Source organism: Epinephelus fuscoguttatus, unplaced genomic scaffold (genome assembly GCF_011397635.1).
Source record: "Epinephelus fuscoguttatus unplaced genomic scaffold, E.fuscoguttatus.final_Chr_v1 AP022699.1".
Taxonomy (NCBI): domain Eukaryota; kingdom Metazoa; phylum Chordata; class Actinopteri; order Perciformes; family Serranidae; genus Epinephelus; species Epinephelus fuscoguttatus.
Window position 1 is genome coordinate 941811 of NW_026057521.1, and position 20484 is coordinate 962294.

General features: G+C 44.2%; 1 protein-coding gene across 1 annotated transcript in view; it reads left to right on the top strand.

Moving 5' to 3' along the window:
* The first annotated feature begins 8141 nt into the window (after positions 1-8141).
* Positions 8142-20484, top strand: part of LOC125885349 (phosphatidylinositol 4,5-bisphosphate 3-kinase catalytic subunit alpha isoform-like) — a 78758-nt gene continuing 66415 nt past the window's right edge. Inside the window, exons 1-9 of the mRNA XM_049570832.1 lie at positions 8142-8534; positions 11921-12092; positions 14602-14609; positions 14723-14730; positions 14857-14970; positions 15739-15948; positions 16052-16119; positions 20150-20278; positions 20380-20433. Coding sequence (XP_049426789.1) covers positions 11961-12092; positions 14602-14609; positions 14723-14730; positions 14857-14970; positions 15739-15948; positions 16052-16119; positions 20150-20278; positions 20380-20433 — 723 coding nt within the window. The 5' untranslated portion in view covers positions 8142-8534; positions 11921-11960. The remainder of the gene's footprint in view (positions 8535-11920; positions 12093-14601; positions 14610-14722; positions 14731-14856; positions 14971-15738; positions 15949-16051; positions 16120-20149; positions 20279-20379; positions 20434-20484) is intronic.

Consider the following 20484-nt stretch of genomic DNA (forward strand, 5'->3'; position numbering starts at 1 on the left):
CCTGAGAACACACACACAATATACACAACACATAACATACACCACATCCTGAGAACACACACACAATATACACAACACATAACATACACCACATCCTGAGAACACACACACACAATATACACAACACATAACATACACCACATCCTGAGACTGTTTTCAACAGGATTATAATCAGACTAATGAGGAGCCTGGTAACAATGACAACAGGACTATCTGATGATGATGATGATGATGATGATGACGATGATGATAAAGAGAACAGATTCTAATAAAATAATTATGTCTAACTACACAACGGACTGATGATGATAATGTTTAATGAGGACTACCAGTTGTAACACCAGTTTAAACCAGTTTATATTGGTCGGTTTAAATCAGTTAAAACCAGTTTGAATTGGTAAGTTTAAACCAGTTTAAACCAGTTCATATTTGTCGGTTAAAACCAGATTAAACAAGTTTACACTGGTCAGTTTAAACCACTTTAAACCATTGTAAACTAGTGTAAATTGATAAGTTAAAACCAGTTCATATTGGTCAGTTTAAACCAGTTAAAACCAGTTTATATTGGTCAGTTTAAGCCAGTTTAAACCAGCTCATATTGGTCAGGTTAATCCAGTTCAAACCAGTGTACACTGGTCAGTTTAAACCAGTTTACATTGGTCAGTTTAAACCAGTTTATATTGGTCTGTACCAGTTTTCACCAGTTTAAACCAGTTTTTCATTGGTCAGTTTGAACCAATTTAAACCAGTATATACTGGTTAGTTGAAACCAGTTTAACCTAGTTTACATTGATAAGTTTAAACCAGTTCATATTGATCAGTTCAAACATGTTTAAACCAGTTTATATTGGTCTGTACGAGCTTTAACCAGTTTATGTTGGTCAGTTTAAACCTGTTTATATTGGTCAGTTTAAACCGGTTTATATTGGTCAGTTTTAACCAGTTTAAACCTGTTTATATTGGTCTGTACGAGCTTTAACCAGTTTATATTGGTCAGTTTAAACCTGTTTATATTGGTCTGTACCAGTTTAAACCTGTTTATAATGGTCTGTACGAGCTTTAACCAGTTTATATTGGTCAGTTTAAACCTGTTTATATTGGTCAGTTTTAACCAGTTTAAACCTGTTTATATTGGTCTGTACCAGTTTAAACCTGTTTTTATTGGGCAGTTTAAACCAATTAAACCAGTATACATTGTTTAGTTTAAACTAGTTTAAATCAGTTTAGTTTGGTCAGTTTAAACCGGTTTTAACCATTTTCTTTGGTCAGTTTAAACCAGTTTTAACCAGTTTCTTTTGGTCTGTTTAAACCAGTTTAAACCAGTTTATATTGGTCTGTACCAATTTAAACCAGTTTATATTGGTCAGTTTAAACCAGTTTAAACTAGTTCATATTGGTCAGGCTGAACCAATTTAAACCAGTAAATATTGTTCAATTTAAACCAGTTTATATTGGTCAGTTTAAACCAGTTTATATTGGTTTGTACCCATTTAAATCAGTTTATATTGGTCAGTTTAAACCAGTAAATATTGGTCAGTTTAAACCAGTTTATAATGGTCTGTACCCATTTAAATCAGTTTATATTGGTCAGTTTAAACCAGTTTATAATGGTCTGTACCCATTTAAATCAGTTTATATTGGTCAGTTTAAACCAGTAAATATTGGTCAGTTTAAACCAGTTTATAATGGTCTGTACCCATTTAAATCAGTTTATATTGGTCAGTTTAAACCAGTTTATAATGGTCTGTACCCATTTAAATCAGTTTATATTGGTCAGTTTAAACCAGTAAATATTGGTCAGTTTAAACCAGTTTATAATGGTCTGTACCCATTTAAATCAGTTTATGTTGGTCAGTTTAAACCAGTTTATATTGGTCAGTTTAAACCAGTTTATAATGGTCTGTACCCATTTAAATCAGTTTATGTTGGTCAGTTTAAACCAGTTTATAATGGTCAGTTTAAATCTGTTCTCACTTTCCTCATCAGGTCATTTTTTTCTCACTCTTTCAGACTGTTTCTTCTTTCTGTAATCTCAAACATTTACCTGTAATCTCAAACATTTACCTGTAATCTCAAACATTTACCTGTTACCTGAACCTGATGATGGTGATGGACAATTCCTGGACACGTTTGACGTCCTTTGTGGAGCTTTGACCTGTGATGTCTTTGTCTTCAGCAGTGAAACACTGAGCTGAGCCTGACTGTCTCCTCTGTGTACTCCATCCTGTTACTGTACTGTAATGAGAGTACGGTTACTTTAAATATGGTTACTATAGTTAGAGTACTGTTACTTTCAATGCAGTTACTACAGTTAAAGTAATGTTACTGTAAATACAGTTACTAAAGTTACATTACTGTTACTTCAATTACAGTTACTGCAGTTAGAGTAATGTTACTTTAAATACGGTTACTACAGTTAGAGTACTGTTACTTTCAATGCAGTAACTACAGTTAAAGTACTGTTACTTTCAATGCAGTAACTACAGTTAAAGTACTGTTACTTTAAATACAGTTACTAACGTTAGAGTAATGTTACTGTAAATACAGTTACTAAAGTTAGAGTACTGTTACTTTCAATGCAGTAACTACAGTTAAAGTACTGTTACTTTCAATGCAGTAACTACAGTTAAAGTACTGTTACTTTAAATACAGTTACTAAAGTTACATTACTGTTACTTCAATTACAGTTACTGCAGTTAGAGTAATGTTACTTTAAATACGGTTACTACAGTTAGAGTACTGTTACTTTCAATGCAGTAACTACAGTTAAAGTACTGTTACTTTAAATACAGTTACTAACGTTAGAGTAATGTTACTGTAAATACAGTTACTAAAGTTAGAGTACTGTTACTTTCAATGCAGTTACTACAGTTAGAGTAATGTTACTGTAAATACAGTTACTAAAGTTACATTACTGTTACTTCAGTTACAGTTACTGCAGTTAGAGTAATGTTACTTTAAATACAGTTACTACAGTTAGAGTAATGTTACTGTAAATACAGTTACTAAAGTTACAGTACTGTTACTTCAATTACAGTTACTGCAGTTAGAGTAATGTTACTTTAAATATGGTTACTACAGTTAGAGTAATGTTACTGTAAATACAGTTACTAAATTTACAGTACTGTTACTTTAATTACAGTAACTGCAGTTAGAATACTGTTACTTTCAATGCAGTTACTACAGTTAGAGTAATGTTACTGTAAATACAGTTACTAAAGTTACATTACTGTTACTTCAATTACAGTTACTGCAGTTAGAGTAATGTTACTTTAAATACAGTTACTACAGTTAGAGTAATGTTACTGTAAATACAGTTACTAAAGTTACAGTACTGTTGCTTTAAATACAGTTACTACAATTAGGGTACTGTTACTTTAATTACAATAACTACAGTTAGAGTAATCTTACTTTAAATACAGTTAGAGTACTGTTACTTTAAATACAGTTACTACAGTTAGAGTACTTTTACTTTAAATACAGTTACTAACATTCGAGTACTGTTACTTTAAATACGGTTACTACAGTTAGAGTACTGTTACTTTAAATACAGATACTACAGTTAGAGTACTGTTACTTTAAATACGGTTACTACAGTTACAATACTGTTACTATAATTACGGTTACTGCAGTTAGAGTACTGTTACTTTAAATACAGTTACTACAGTTAGAGTACTGTTACTTGAAATACAGTTATTACAGTTAGAGTACTGTTACTTTAAATACAGTTACTACAGTTAGATTACTGTTACTTTCAATGCAGTAACTACAGTTACAGTACTATTACGTGAAATACAGTTACTACAGTTAGAGTACTGTTACTTTCATTGCAGTAACTACAGTTACAGTACTGTTACTTGAAATACTGTTACTACAGTTAGAGTACTGTTACTTTCAATGCAGTAACTACAGTTACAGTACTGTTACTTGAAATACAGTTACTACAGTTAGAGTACTGTTACTTGAAATGCTGTTACTACAGTTAGAGTACTGTTACTTTCAATACAGTTACTAACGTTAGAGTACTGTTATTGTAAATAGTTACTAAAGTTACAGTACCGTTACTTCAATTACAGTTACTACAGTTAGAGTAATGTTACTTTAAAAACAGTCACTACAGTTGGAGTACTGTTACTTTAAATACAGTAACTACAGTTAGAGTACTGTTACTTGAAATACAGTTACTAAAGTTACAGTACTGTTACTGTAAATACAATTACTAAAGTTACAGTACTGTTACTTCAATTACAGTTACTACAGTTAGAGTACTGTTACTTTAAATACAGTCACTACAGTTAGAGTACTGTTACTTTAAATACAGTTACTACAGTTAGGGTACTAGTACTTTAATTACAGTTACTACAGTTAGAGTAATCTTACTTTAAATGCAATTACTACAGTTAGAATAGTTTTACTTCAATTACAGTTACTACAGATAAAGTACTGTTACTTTAATTACAGTTACTAAATTTAGAGTACTGTTACTTTAAATACAGTTACAACAGTTAGAGTTAGAGTACAGTTACACTATAGCTTGAGTAGTTATTTCCTCAGCCTTCTGTCCCAAGTGTCGTACTGTAAATAATCTCAGAGATGACATCACGTCACATCAGATGATGTAGATCATGACCCTGTCTGACATCACTGTGACATCACATGACCTCTTGTCCTGAGGAGAGGAAACAGTTTCACCCACAGAGGGAGAGGAAGAGGGAGAGGAAGAGGAAGAGGAAGAGAGTATTGTTTGACTGTGAAATGAAAAACATGTTTTGAGCTCAAAGAAGAAGGAGAAGAAGAATGAGGCTGTCGCTCACAGTGTCGAGCTGAACTCATCAGGTCTGTGTATTTATTTACATGTTTATTATCAGTCTTTGTTTGTTGACACGTTTTAATCTTTGTTTTAACATTAATACACACGTGCACACACACACACACACACACACACACACACACACACACACACACACACATGTCCTGGATGTAAACAAAGTGTTTAACTGAGTGCTGTTTGTGTTGTTTACATGCTGCTCTCTGATTGGCTGTCAGACATCAAACATGTTGAAGGATCAGTGGAACCTCTGAACCCCCCATCTGTCTGTCTGTCTGTCTGTCTGTCTGTCTGTCTGTTTATATGTCTAAACATATATGTATGTGTGTGTGTGTGTGTGTGTACATACTGTACAGTATAAATATGCCTATATCTATCTATACATATATATTTAATATATATATTAAATCTTCTCATTCAATGCGTTTTCTTTATTTTCATGACTATTTACATTGTAGATTCTCACTGAAGGCATCAAAACTATGAATGAACACATGTGGAGTTATGTACTTAACAAAAAAAGGTGAAATAACTGAAAACATGTTTTATATTCTAGTTTCTTCAAAATAGCCACCCTTTGCTCTGATTACTGCTTTGCACACTCTTGGCATTCTCTCCATGAGCTTCAAGAGGTAGTCACCTGAAATGGTTTCCACTTCACAGGTGTGCCTTATCAGGGTTAATTAGTGGAATTTCTTGCTTTATCAATGGGGTTGGGACCATCAGTTGTGTTGTGCAGAAGTCAGGTTAATACACAGCCGACAGCCCTATTGGACAACTGTTAAAATTCATATTATGGCAAGAACCAATCAGCTAACTAAAGAAAAACCAGTGGCCATCATTACTTTAAGAAATGAAGGTCAGTCAGTCCGGAAAATTGCAAAAACTTTAAATGTGTCCCCAAGTGGAGTCGCAAAAACCATCAAGCGCTACAACGAAACTGGCACACATGAGGACCGACCCAGGAAAGGAAGACCAAGAGTCACCTCTGCTTCTGAGGATAAGTTCATCCGAGTCACCAGCCTCAGAAATGCAGTTACCAGCAGCTCAGATCAGAGACCAGATGAATGCCACACAGAGTTCTAGCAGCAGACCCATCTCTAGAACAACTGTTAAGAGGAGACTGCGTGAATCAGGCCTTCATGGTCAAATAGCTGCTAGGAAACCACTGCTAAGGAGAGGCAACAAGCAGAAGAGATTTGTTTGGGCCAAGAAACACAAGGAATGGACATTAGACCAGTGGAAATCTGTGCTTTGGTCTGATGAGTCCAAATTTGAGATCTTTGGTTCCAACCGCCGTGTCTTTGTGAGAGGCAGAAAAGGTGAACGGATGGATTCCACATGCCTGGTTCCCACTGTGAAGCATGGAGGAGGAGGTGTGATGGTGTGGGGGTGTTTTGCTGGTGACACTGTTGGGGATTTATTCAAAATTGAAGGCACACTGAACCAGCATGGCTACCACAGCATCCTGCAGCGACATGCCATCCCATCCGCTTTGCGTTTAGTTGGACGATCATTTATTTTTCAACAGGACAATGACCCCAAACACACCTCCAGGCTGTGTAAGGGCTATTTGACCAAGAAGGAGAGTGATGGAGTGCTGGCAGATGACCTGGCCTCAAACACATGTGGAGTTATGTACTTAACAAAAAAAGGTGAAATAACTGAAAACATGTTTTATATTCTAGTTTCTTCAAAATAGCCACCCTTTGCTCTGATTACTGCTTTGCACACTCTTGGCATTCTCTCCATGAGCTTCAAGAGGTAGTCACCTGAAATGGTTTCCACTTCACAGGTGTGCCTTATCAGTGTTAATTAGTGGAATTTCTTGCTTTATCAATGGGGAAGGACCATCAGTTGTGTTGTGCAGAAGTCAGGTTAATACATCAGCCGACAGCCCTATTGGACAACTGTTAAAATTCATATTATGGCAAGAACCAATCAGCTAACTAAAAAAGAAAAACGAGTGGCCATCATTACTTTAAGAAATGAAGGTCAGTCAGTCCGGAAAATTGCAAAAACTTTAAATGTGTCCCCAAGTGGAGTCGCAAAAACCATCAAGCGCTACAACGAAACTGGCACACATGAGGACCGACCCAGGAAAGGAAGACCAAGAGTCACCTCTGCTTCTGAGGATAAGTTCATCCGAGTCACCAGCCTCAGAAATCGCAAGTTAACAGCAGCTCAGATCAGAGACCAGATGAATGCCACACAGAGTTCTAGCAGCAGACCCATCTCTAGAACAACTGTTAAGAGGAGATCACTAGCGAATCAGGCCTTCATGGTCAAATAGCTGCTAGGAAACCACTGCTAAGGAGAGGCAACAAGCAGAAGAGATTTGTTTGGTCCAAGAAACACAAGGAATGGACATTAGACCAGTGGAAATCTGTGCTTTGGTCTGATGAGTCCAAATTTGAGATCTTTGGTTCCAACCGCCGTGTCTTTGTGAGACGCAGAAAAGGTGAACGGATGAATCCACATGCCTGGTTCCACTGTGAAGCATGGAGGAGGAGGTGTGATGGTGTGGGGGTGTTTTGCTGGTGACACTGTTGGGGATTTATTCAAAATTGAAGGCACACTGAACCAGCATGGCTACCACAGCATCCTGCAGCGACATGCCATCCCATCCGGTTTGCGTTTAGTTGGACGATCATTTATTTTTTCAACAGGACAATGACCCCAAACACACCTCCAGGCTGTGTAAGGGCTATTTGACCAAGAAGGAGAGTGATGGAGTGCTGCGGCAGATGACCTGGCCTCCACAGTCACCGGACCTGAACCCAATCGAGATGGTTTGGGGTGAGCTGGACCGCAGAGTGAAGGCAAAGGGGCCAACAAGTGCTAAACACCTCTGGGAACTCCTTCAAGACTGTTGAAAAACCATTTCAGGTGACTACCTCTTGAAGCTCATGGAGAGAATGCCAAGAGTGTGCAAAGCAGTAATCAGAGCAAAGGGTGGCTATTTTGAAGAAACTAGAATATAAAACATGTTTTCAGTTATTTCACCTTTTTTTGTTAAGTACATAACTCCACATGTGTTCATTCATAGTTTTGATGCCTTCAGTGAGAATCTACAATGTAAATAGTCATGAAAATAAAGAAAACGCATTGAATGAGAAGGTGTGTCCAAACTTTTGGCCTGTACTGTATATATATATACATATATATATATATATATATATATATATATATATATATATATATATATATATGCATATATATATATACACATACACACACATGTATATATATATACATATATGAATGTGTGTGTGTGTGTGTGTGTGGGGTTGGTTGTGTGTTGGCAGCAGCTCTTTGAGGCTGCTGGCCCTTTAAGAGAGGAAGAGGATGAGCCCACACCCTCCTCCTCCTCCTCCTCTTCCAGCACATTGTTCTGCAGCTCCCGGTGAACAGCGGCTTCCCTCCGTCTGCTGCTGCTACCGGCTACGGGGACAGACAGGGGGACAGACAGGGGGACAGACAGGTGTTTGTGACGTGTCTGTCTGTGTGTGTTGAACAGAGCAGTAGCGGGGACTGATGGATCAACCGGCGGAGACATAACCGGAGACAAAGACACAGGAAGACACGGAGACAGACTGAGGGACAGACAGGTGGACAGACAGGCGGACAGAGAGACACAGACAGGTAGACAGACAGGCGCTATGTGCGGAGGCACGCGCTGCTGGAGCGACAGGCACGAGCTCAGGTGAGTGACAGAACAAAGAGTTTCTTTGATTTCATCCGCTGATGCTCCTACTGCTGCTGCCATGGCAACCATCCCATAGTCTGAGGTCATGAGGAGAGGAGGGAGGAGGGGAGGAGGAGGGGAGGAGAGGAGACAGAAGAGGAGGGGAGGAGGAGAGAAGAGGAGACAGGAGAGGAGACAGGAGAGGAGGGAGGAGGGGAGGAGAGGAAACAGGAGAGGAGAAGAGGACAGGAGACAGGAGAGGAGGGAGGGAGGGAGGGGAGGAGGAGCGAAAAGGGGAGGAAACAGGAGAGGAGCGGAAGAGAAGAGGAGAGGAGACAGGAGAGGAGGGGAGGAGGGGAGAAGAGGAGACAGGAGAGGAGGAGAGGAGACAGGAGAGGAAACAGGAGAGGAGGAAGCGAGGAGAGAGGAGAGGAGACAGGAGAGGAGGGGAGGATAAGGAAGAGGAGAGGAAACAGGAGGGGAGGAGAGGGAAGAGGAGAGGAAACAGGAGAGGAGGGGAAAAGAGAGGGGAGAGGAGAAGCGAAGAGGAGAGGAGACAGGAGAGGAGGGCGGGAGGGAGGAGAGGAGGAGCGAAGAGGGGAGGAAACAGGACAGGAGAGGAAGGAGGAAGAGATGAGGAGAGGAGGGGAGGAGAGGAAACAGGGGAGGAGGGGAGGAGGAGAGGAGACAGGAGAGGAGGGGAGGAGAGGAGAGGAAGGAGGAAGAGAGGAGAGGGGAGAGGAGAGGAAACAGGAGAGGAGAAGAGGAGAGGAAACAGGAGAGGAGAGGAAACAGGAGAGGAATGGAGGAGAAGAGAGGAAACAGGAGAGGAGAGGAGACAGGAGAGGTGAGAGGAGAAGAAACAGGAGAAGAAGAGAGGGAAGGAAACAGGAGAGGACACAGGAGAGGAGGGAGGGAGGAGAGGAGTACTGAAAAAGGAAAGAAACAGGAGAGGAGAGGAAGGAGGAGGGGAGGAGAGGAGACAGGAGAGGAGGAGAGGAGACAGGAGAGGAGGAGAGGAGAGGAGACAGGAGATGAAACAGGAGATGAGCGGAGGAGATCAAATGAGTTTCAATAATAAAGATTCAGTTTGTCTCGGAACACATCAGTCTGTGTTAGTAAACAACTTCCTGTTTACCTGCTGTGTTTACAAACATGTGACATCATCAGTAAACATGTCACATCTGTTTCTGCTCTAACATTTAAAGATATATAGTCAAAGGCTGCGGTCCGACCCGTCTGATGTTTCTGCTCTAACATTTAAAGATATATAGTCAAAGGCTGCGGTCCGACCCGTCTGATGTTTCTGCTCTAACGTTTAAAGATATATAGTCAAAGGCTGCGGTCCGACCCGTCTGATGTTTCTGCTCTAACATTTAAAGATATATAGCTAAAGGCTGCGGTCCGACCCGTCTGATGTTTCTGCTCTAACATTTAAAGATATATAGCTAAAGGCTGCGGTCCGACCCGTCTGATGTTTCTGCTCTAACATTTAAAGATATATAGTTAAAGGCTGCGGTCCGACCCGTCTGATGTTTCTGCTCTAACATTTAAAGATATATAGCTAAAGGCTGCGGTCCGACCCGTCTGATGTTTCTGCTCTAACATTTAAAGATATATAGCTAAAGGCTGCGGTCCGACCCGTCTGATGTTTCTGCTCTAACATTTAAAGATATATAGTCAAAGGCTGCGGTCCGACCCGTCTGATGTTTCTGCTCTAACATTTAAAGATATATAGTCAAAAGCTCATAGGATGCTCTTGGTTATATTCTGTAAACTTTAAATCATATTTTAAGAAAAAACAGAATCTAATTTATTTTATATTTTTAAAAATGTGATTGTTGATAAATAAACAAACAGTTTTCTGTAAATGAAAGAAACAAACAAACAGTGAATCAATGTTTCATCAGATCACAGCTTTAATTCAGCAGGTCAACAGGAAGAGCTACAGGAAGTCCACTTCCTCACACACACGCACAATATACACACATAATACACACACACACACACACACATGCGCTGCTTCTGCTTTTGTCTGTTCGACTGTGTGTGTGTGTGTGTGTGTGTGTGTGTGTGTGTGTCCTACTGTGTGTGTGTGTGTGTGTGTGTGTGAGTCCTACTGTGTGTGTGTGTGTCCTACTGTGTGTGTGTGTGTGTGTGTGTGTGTGTGTGTGTGTCCTACTGTGTGTGTGTGTGTGTGTGTGTCCTACTGTGTGTGTGTGTGTGTGTGTGTGTGTCCTACTGTGTGTGTGTGTGTGTGTGTGTGTGTGTCCTACTGTGTGTGTGTGTGTGTGTGTGTGTGTGTGTCCTACTGTGTGTGTGTGTCCTACTTTCTGCTCTTTGTTTGACGGCTTCATTGAAAAAACACAAAGAGACAGAGAGACATGAAGACATGAAAGAAGTGAAGAGATATTTATAGAAAACTGACTCAAAATAAAAATGAATTCATAAATAAATAGATAAATAAAGAATTGTATTTTAAACTGATGTAAAATAAAGGACAAATATTAAAGAACAAATAAAAACAAATGTCCACAGAGGACGTGATTCACAGATAAACATTACAGAAATTTTGTTTAATATTGTTCTTAATATTGTGAATGTTGTTTGTAAACCTAACTCTTACATTTTTAATTTTGAAATTTTTAATCTGACTCTTTCTCCTTGACTGCTGTAACACTGGAATTTCTCAATTGTGAGAAATGAGGTGTGTCTTATCTTATCTTATCTTATCAGAACATGATGAACCACATGTGATGACATGTTTCACAGGTTAAGGGACAAATATTAGAAACATCATACATCATGTCTGAAAGATTTAAAAGTATTTTTCACCTGTAAAATAAAATGTTATATATTTTATTAATATTTAATCGTCTGATGTGAGACAGACTGAAACTGTCTCCTGGGACCGTCCTCGTCCTCGATGGAAGACAGGAACAATGAACTTCATCATTGACCTAGACTGACCCCAAACTGGGTCAGTCTAGGTCAGTCTGGGCCAAACAGGACCAAACTGGGTCTGTTAGGGACAAACTGGGCCTAAAACAGGACCAGAGTGGACCAAACTGCATCAGTCTGGGCCAAACAAGGTTAAACTGGGTCTATGAGGTCCAAATAGGGTCAAACTGGTTCAGTCTGGTCCAATGTGGGTGCAAAAGAAGACCAAACAGGACCAAGCAGGGCCAGAGAGAGTCAATCTGGTTACAGAACAGGGTCAGTCAGGTCAAAAGTGTGCTCATGTGGTCCCTGTCCAAAATGTGTGCAGGAGAAAAGGACCAGGAAGGGTTAACCTGTGGTCCCTGAACAGTCGAAGACCCATGTAGACTCACCTGTCTGTGTGTGTGTGTGTGTGTGTGTGTGTGTGTCTGTCTGTCTGTGTCTGTCTGTGTCTGTCCAACTAGCCCAGCGCTGAGGTGAGGCAGCTTGTGATTGGTGGTTGCCATGGCGCCCAGGCCGTCATCTGGGGAGCTGTGGGGGCTCCACCTGATGCCCCCTCGCATCCTGGTGGACTGCTGCCTGCCCAATGGTACGCCTTTGTTCTGTTCTATGTTGTGTTTGGTTCTATGTTCTGTTGTCTGATGGGTTGTCATGTGTCTCAGGGATGATGGTCAGTCTGTTGTGTTTGGTTCTATGTTCTGTTGTCTGATGGGTTGTCATGTGTCTCAGGGATGATGGTCAGTCTTGTGCTTGGTTCTGTGTTCTGTTGTCTGATGGGTTGTCATGTGTCTCAGGGATGATGGTCAGTCTGTTGTGCTTGGTTCTATGTTCTGTTGTCTGATGTGATGTCATGTGTCTCAGGGATGATGGTCAGTCTGTTGTGCTTGGTTCTATGTTCTGTTGTCTGATGGGTTGTCATGTGTCTCAGGGATGATGGTCAGTCTGTTGTGTTTGGTTCTGTGTTCTGTTGTCTGATGTGATGTCATGTGTCTCAGGGATGATGGTCAGTCTGTTGTGTTTGGTTCTGTGTTCTGTTGTCTGATGTGATGTCATGTGTCTCAGGGATGATGGTCAGTCTGTTGTGTTTGGTTCTATGTTCTGTTGTCTGATGAGTTGTCATGTGTCTCAGGGATGATGGTCAGTCTGTTGTGCTTGGTTCTATGTTCTGTTGTCTGATGTGATATCATGTGTCTCAGGGATGATGGTCAGTCTGTTGTGCTTGGTTCTATGTTCTGTTGTCTGATGTGATGGCATGTGTCTCAGGGATGATGGTCAGTCTGTTGTGCTTGGTTCTATGTTCTGTTGTCTGATGTGATATCATGTGTCTCAGGGATGATGGTCAGTCTGTTGTGCTTGGTTCTATGTTCTGTTGTCTGATGGGTTGTCATGTGTCTCAGGGATGATGGTCAGTCTGATGTGCTTGGTTCTGTGTTCTGTTGTCTGATGGGTTGTCATGTGTCTCAGGGATGATGGTCAGTCTGTTGTGCTTGGTTCTATGTTCTGTTGTCTGATGTGATGTCATGTGTCTCAGGGATGATGGTCAGTCTGTTGTGCTTGGTTCTATGTTCTGTTGTCTGATGGGTTGTCATGTGTCTCAGGGATGATGGTCAGTCTGTTGTGCTTGGTTCTGTGTTCTGTTGTCTGATGTGATGTCATGTGTCTCAGGGATGATGGTCAGTCTGTTGTGTTTGGTTCTATGTTCTGTTGTCTGATGTGATATCATGTGTCTCAGGGATGATGGTCAGTCTGTTGTGTTTGGTTCTATGTTCTGTTGTCTGATGTGATGTCATGTGTCTCAGGGATGATGGTCAGTCTTGTGCTTGGTTCTGTGTTCTGTTGTCTGATGGGTTGTCATGTGTCTCAGGGATGATGGTCAGTCTGTTGTGCTTGGTTCTATGTTCTGTTGTCTGATGTGATGTCATGTGTCTCAGGGATGATGGTCAGTCTGTTGTGTTTGGTTCTATGTTCTGTTGTCTGATGTGATGTCATGTGTCTCAGGGATGATGGTCAGTCTGTTGTGCTTGGTTCTATGTTCTGTTGTCTGATGGGTTGTCATGTGTCTCAGGGATGATGGTCAGTCTGTTGTGTTTGGTTCTGTGTTCTGTTGTCTGATGGGTTGTCATGTGTCTCAGGGATGATGGTCAGTCTGTTGTGCTTGGTTCTATGTTCTGTTGTCTGATGGGTTGTCATGTGTCTCAGGGATGATGGTCAGTCTGTTGTGCTTGGTTCTATGTTCTGTTGTCTGATGTGATGGCATGTGTCTCAGGGATGATGGTCAGTCTGTTGTGTTTGGTTCTATGTTCTGTTGTCTGATGGGTTGTCATGTGTCTCAGGGATGATGGTCAGTCTGTTGTGTTTGGTTCTGTGTTCTGTTGTCTGATGTGATGGCATGTGTCTCAGGGATGATGGTCAGTCTGTTGTGTTTGGTTCTGTGTTCTGTTGTCTGATGTGATGGCATGTGTCTCAGGGATGATGGTCAGTCTGTTGTGTTTGGTTCTATGTTCTGTTGTCTGATGTGATGTCATGTGTCTCAGGGATGATGGTCAGTCTGTTGTGTTTGGTTCTATGTTCTGTTGTCTGATGTGATGTCATGTGTCTCAGGGATGATGGTCAGTCTGTTGTGTTTGGTTCTATGTTCTGTTGTCTGATGTGTCATGTGTCTCAGGGATGATGGTCAGTCTGTTGTGTTTGGTTCTATGTTCTGTTGTCTGATGTGATGTCATGTGTCTCAGGGATGATGGTCAGTCTGTTGTGTTTGGTTCTATGTTCTGTTGTCTGATGTGATGTCATGTGTCTCAGGGATGATGGTCAGTCTGTTGTGCTTGGTTCTATGTTCTGTTGTCTGATGTGATGTCATGTGTCTCAGGGATGATGGTCAGTCTGTTGTGCTTGGTTCTATGTTCTGTTGTCTGATGGGTTGTCATGTGTCTCAGGGATGATGGTCAGTCTGTTGTGATGTGTTCTGTGTTCTGTTGTCTGATGTGATATCATGTCTCAGGGATGATGGTCAGTCTGTTGTGTTTGGTTCTATGTTCTGATGTCATATGTGATGTCATGTGTCTCAGGGATGATGGTCAGTCTGTTGTGTTTGGTTCTATGTTCTGATGTCATATGTGATGTCATGTGTCTCAGGGATGATGGTCAGTCTGTTGTGTTTGGTTCTATGTTCTGTTGTCTGATGTGATATCATGTGTCTCAGGGATGATGGTCAGTCTGTTGTGTTTGGTTCTATGTTCTGATGTCATATGTGATGTCATGTGTCTCAGGGATGATGGTCAGTCTGTTGTGTTTGGTTCTATGTTCTGATGTCATATGTGATGTCATGTGTCTCAGGGATGATGGTCAGTCTGTTGTGTTTGGTTCTGTGTTCTGTTGTCTGATGTGATATCATGTGTCTCAGGGATGATGGTCAGTCTGTTGTGTTTGGTTCTATGTTCTGATGTCATATGTGATATCCTGAAGGTTATCGAGCCGCTGGGCAACCGAGAGGAGAAGATCCTGAACCGAGAGATAGGTAACACACCTCACTTGTCCTCACCTGTCCTCACCTGTCATCACCTGACCTCACCTGTCCAAATTAATTTAATGTATTCACAGATATTTTTTGTATTTGTGGAATGTGTTTTATATTTACGGATTACACATTTACACACAGATTGTACGATTTGTTCACACACATAATTATGAAACGTGTGCAGATCAAGAAATATTTGTAGATCACTCTCTGTGCATTTACAGGTATTAATGACACAAATCTAACTCCATACACCTGTCATCACCTGTAATCACCTGTCCTCACTTGTCATCTCCTGTCTTCACCTGTAATCGCCTGTAATCACCTGTTATCACCTGTCATCACCTGTAATCACCTGCCATCACCTGTAATCACCTGTCCTCACTTGTCATCTCCTGTCTTCACCTGTAATCGCCTGTAATCACCTGTTATCACCTGTCATCACCTGTAATCACCTGCCATCACCTGTAATCACCTGTCCTCACTTGTCATCTCCTGTCTTCACCTGTAATCGCCTGTAATCACCTGTTATCACCTGTCATCACCTGTAATCACCTGTCCTCACCTGTCATCACCTGTCCTCACCTGTCATCACCTGACCTCACCTGTCATCACCTGTTGTCACCTGTCATCACCTGTTGCCTAGAACACAGTTCGTCTGCTTCTTATTGGTCCATGTCCTCACCCCTATGACCTCATCACTGATCCTGACCTCATGTCTCATCAGACTCCGCCCCCACCCTCAGACTAAGTCCGTCCTGTCCTCAGGGTTTGCCATTGGGATGCCGGTCTGTGAGTTCGAGATGATGAAGGACCCCGAGGTTCAGGACTTCCGCCGCTCCATACTGAGCGTGTGCAGAGAGGCCATGGAGGAGAGAGAGGGGGGAGGGGCCCACAGCCAGGCGCTCTACGTGTACCCGCCCAATGTGGAGTCCAGCCCCCAGCTCCCCCCCCACATCTATAGCAAGCTGGACAAAGGTACGCACCTGTTGGACACAGTTGGACAGCTAGTCTCAGGAGCCCGGGGACAAGCACATGTTAACACACCTGCCTGTCTCTAACTGTCTGTCTGTCTCTGCAGGGAGGTTGATCGTGACCATCTGGGTTATCGTGTCTCCGTCCAACTCCAAACAGAAATACACCCTGAAGGTAAACCTGATGTATGTTTGTGTCCGTCTTGTGCTGTGAGATCACAGGACGTGTCAAAGCTGAGTCAGAGTCTTAAACTAAAGGCCAGTTCACAGTTTCTGCGTCCCCATTTCCATGAATAACCCCTGTGTGGACGTCCATGTGGCCCCTCACCCTCCCACTTCACCATGTAACATTTGGTTGTATGTAACCTGATTAATGACGTATTATTTTAGAAATGAAAACTTCATCACCAGCGGAAGGCGTGGCCACAGATCAGGACCGTGTGTCTGATGATGATCCGGGGGTTGGATCTGGTCCAGTCGGGGTCGGCCACAAAATTAAAACCAGCTGCTGCCCGGTGGTGTGCAGGTCCCCCTCGGGATGACTGTGGCATGTGGCACCAACACGTCCTGGACCTCAGAAGGACCAGCTGTACGTCAGGACACAGCAATCGAAGGTCTGACAGACTGTTGCAGCAGATCCTGTCAGGTGCCGCCATGTTGGATTTAAACCTCGTCTGATCAGTTTATGTGTCCTCATTACCTCAGAATGAGACATTCATATCTACACAGGGAGCAGGTCCTAGTCTGCAGAGATCACCATGTTGGACCACCATGTTTCTGCAGTATACCAGAACGGAGAAACCAAATCGTGACTGTAGATAGAGACATTCATGTGTTCATAATCAGCAGCTCCTCCACAAAGAGCAGCGCCAGAGAAACCTGAACCTGTATGTTCAGAGTGTTTCCTGGTGTAAATCAGCTGCTCTGTTAGTGTCTGAGAGACAGAGACTCTGAGGATCATTCAGATCCTGATCAATGAAGGAATCTGACCAGGACAAGTTTCAGTTCTTACTGATGGACACCACTAAATAAATCCAACACCCTGAGCGGTCAGTCCTGTCAGCTGTGATCGGGGACCTCCATGGATCAGACCGATTTTTCCAGCTTATCCCACAGATGATCGATCAGATTCATATCTGTGGAGTTTAAAGGCCAAACCTCGAACTCTGTCCTGTTCCTCAAACCATCCCTGAACACGTTTCATGTTGTGACAGATACATGATCCTCCTGGAAGAACCACTGCCGTCAGGAATACTGTCACATCTTGATGAACGAGCGACAGTGCAAACTTAACGCACGCTGAGTAACTTACTGAGAACAAAATGACATAATAACCAAAATCATCCACCCACTGAGAGCTGGAATCAAAATCACCACACCAAAAGAAAACCAGGGCCCGCTGCACCAGGAGGAACCCAGGGCCCTCTGCACCAGGAGGAACCCAGGGCCCTCTGCACCAGGTGGAACCCAGGGCCCCCAGCACCAGGAGGAACCCATGGCCCTCTGCACTAGGAGGAACCCATGGCCCTCTGCACTTGGAGGAACCCAGGACCCACTACACCAGGAGGAACCCAGGGCCCTCTGCACCACGTGGAACCCAGGGCCCTCCGCACCAGGAGGAACCCAGGACCTGCCGCACCAGGAGAAACCCAGGGCCCTCTGCACCAGGCGGAACCCAGAGCCCTCTGCACCAGGAGGAACCCAGGACCTGCCGCACCAGGAGAAACCCAGGACCTGCCACACCAGGTGGAATCTAGGGCCCTCTGCACCAGGAGGAATCCAGGGCCCTCTGCACCAGGTGGAACCCAGGGCCCTCTGCGCCAGGAGGAACCCAGGACCTGCCGCACCAGGAGAAACCCAGGACCTACCACACCAGGAGGAATCCAGGGCCCTCTGCACCAGGTGGAACCCAGGGCCCTCTGCACCAGGAGGAACCCAGGACCTGCCGAACCAGGAGAAACCCAGGACCTGCCACACCAGATGGAATCCAGGGCCCTCTGCACCAGGCGGAACCCAGGACCTGCCGCACCAGGAGGAACCCAGGACCTGCCGCACCAGGTGGAACCCAGGACCCACCGCACCAGGTGGAACCCAGGGCCCTCCGCACCAGGAGGAACCCAGGGCCCTCCGCACCAGGAGGAACCCAGGGCCCGCCACACCAGGTGGAACCCAGGGCCCTCCACATCAGGAGGAACCCAGGGCCCTCTGTACCAGGTGGAACCCAGGGCCCTCTGCACCAGGTGGAACCCAGGACCTGCCGCACCAGGTGGAACCCAGGGCCCTCCGCACCAGGTGGAACCCAGGACCTGCCACACCAGGAGGAATCCAGGGCCCTCTGCACCAGGTGGAACCCAGGGCCCTCTGCACCAAGTGGAACCCAGGGCCCTCTGCATCAGGAGGAACCCAGGGCCCGCCGCACCAGGAGGAACCCAGGGCCCTCTGCACCAGGCGGAACCCAGGACCTGCCGCACCAGGAGGAACCCAGGACCTGCCGCACCAGGTGGAACCCAGGACCCACTGCACCAAGTGGAACCCAGGGCCCTCTGCATCAGGAGGAACCCAGGGCCCGCCGCACCAGGAGGAACCCAGGACCCGCCGCACCAGGAGAAACCCAGGACCCACCGCACCAGGTGGAACCCAGGGCCCTCCGCACCAGGAGGAACCCAGGACCTGCCGCACCAGGAGGAACCCAGGGCCCGCCACACCAGGTGGAACCCAGGGCCCTCCGCATCAGGAGGAACCCAGGGCCCTCTGTACCAGGTGGAACCCAGGACCCTCTGCAGCAGGTGGAACCCAGGACCTGCCGCACCAGGTGGAACCCAGGGCCCTCCGCACCAGGTGGAACCCAGGGCCCTCTGCACTAGGAGGAACCCAGGGCCCTCTGCACCAGGAGGAACCCAGGGCCTTCTGCACCAGGAGGAACCCAGGGCCCTCTGTAGCAGGCGGAACCCAGAGCCCTCCACACCAGGAGAAACCCAGGGCCCTCCGCACCAGGAGAAACCCAGGGCCCTCTGCACCAGGAGGAACCCAGGGCCCTCTGCACCAGGAGGAACCCAGGGCCCTCTGCACCAGCCTAAGTTCTGACAATCGCTCTGAGGATTTCATCATGGTACCTAACAGCAGTCAGGGTACCTCTGGCTAGCATGTGGAGGTCTGTGCGGCCCTCCAAGGATCTGCCTCCCCAGACCATCACTGACCCACCAGCAAACCGGTCATGCTGGATGGCAGCATAACGTTCACCACAGTGTCTTCAGACTCTTTCACGCCTGTCACATGTGCTCACCATTACCACTGTGACCTTTAGGACTGTGACCATTAACACTGTGACCTCTAACACTGCGACCATTAACACTGTGATCTTTACCACTGTGACCTCTAACACTGTGACTATTACCACTGTAACTTCTAACACTGCGACCATTAACACTGTGATCTTTACCACTGTGACCTCTAACACTGTGACCATTACCACTGTGACCTCTAACACTGTGACCATTAACACTGTGACCTCTAACACTGTGACCATTACCACTGTAACTTCTAACACTGCGACCATTAACACTGTGATCTTTACCACTGTGACCTCTAACACTGTGACCATTAACACTGTAACTTCTAACACTGCGACCATTAACACTGTGATCTTTACCACTGTGACCTCTAACACTGTGACCATTAACACTGTGGCCATTAACACTGTGATCTTTACCACTGTGACCTCTAACACTGACCATTAACACTGTGACTTCTAACACTGTGGCCATTAACACTGTGATCTTTAACACTGTTACCTCTAACACTGTGACCATTAACACTGTGACCTCTAACACTATGGTCATTAACACTGTAACCTCTAACACTGTGACCATTAACATTGTGACCATTACCACTGTGACCTCTAACACTGTGACCATTAACACTGTGACCTCTAACACTGTGACCAGTAACATTGTGACCATTACCATTGTGACCTCTAACACTATGGTCATTAACACTGTGATCTTTAACACTGTGACCTTCATGTTTCTGAGCAGTGTAGTTGGTGATGTTTAGGTCAGTGCTACGTGTCAAATGAAGTCCAGGACCCAGAGAGTCCCAACAGAACACAGCTCAGACGTCAGCCTGTAATGATGTTGTCAGCGTGTAACGATGTCATCAGCCTGCAACAATGATGATGTCACCATCTGCTGTGTGTTTGTGTCCAGGTGAGTCATGACAGTTTACCTGAGCAGCTCATAGCAGAGTCCATCAGGAAGAAGAGCCGATCCATGCACCTGTCACCTCAGCAACTCCGCCTCTGTGTCCAAGAGTACCAGGGACAGTACATCCTCAAGGTACACCTGTCTCACCTGTCTGTCTGTCTGTCTCACCTGTCTCACCTGTCTGTCTCAACTGTCTGTCTGTTTGTCTGTCTCACCTGTCTGTCTCTCCTCAGGTGTGTGGCTGTGACGAGTACCTGTTGGAGAAGTATCCTCTCAGTCAGTACAAGGTAACAACTTCACTCTGAAAACAAACTGTCACAGAACAACCCCTCTCACTG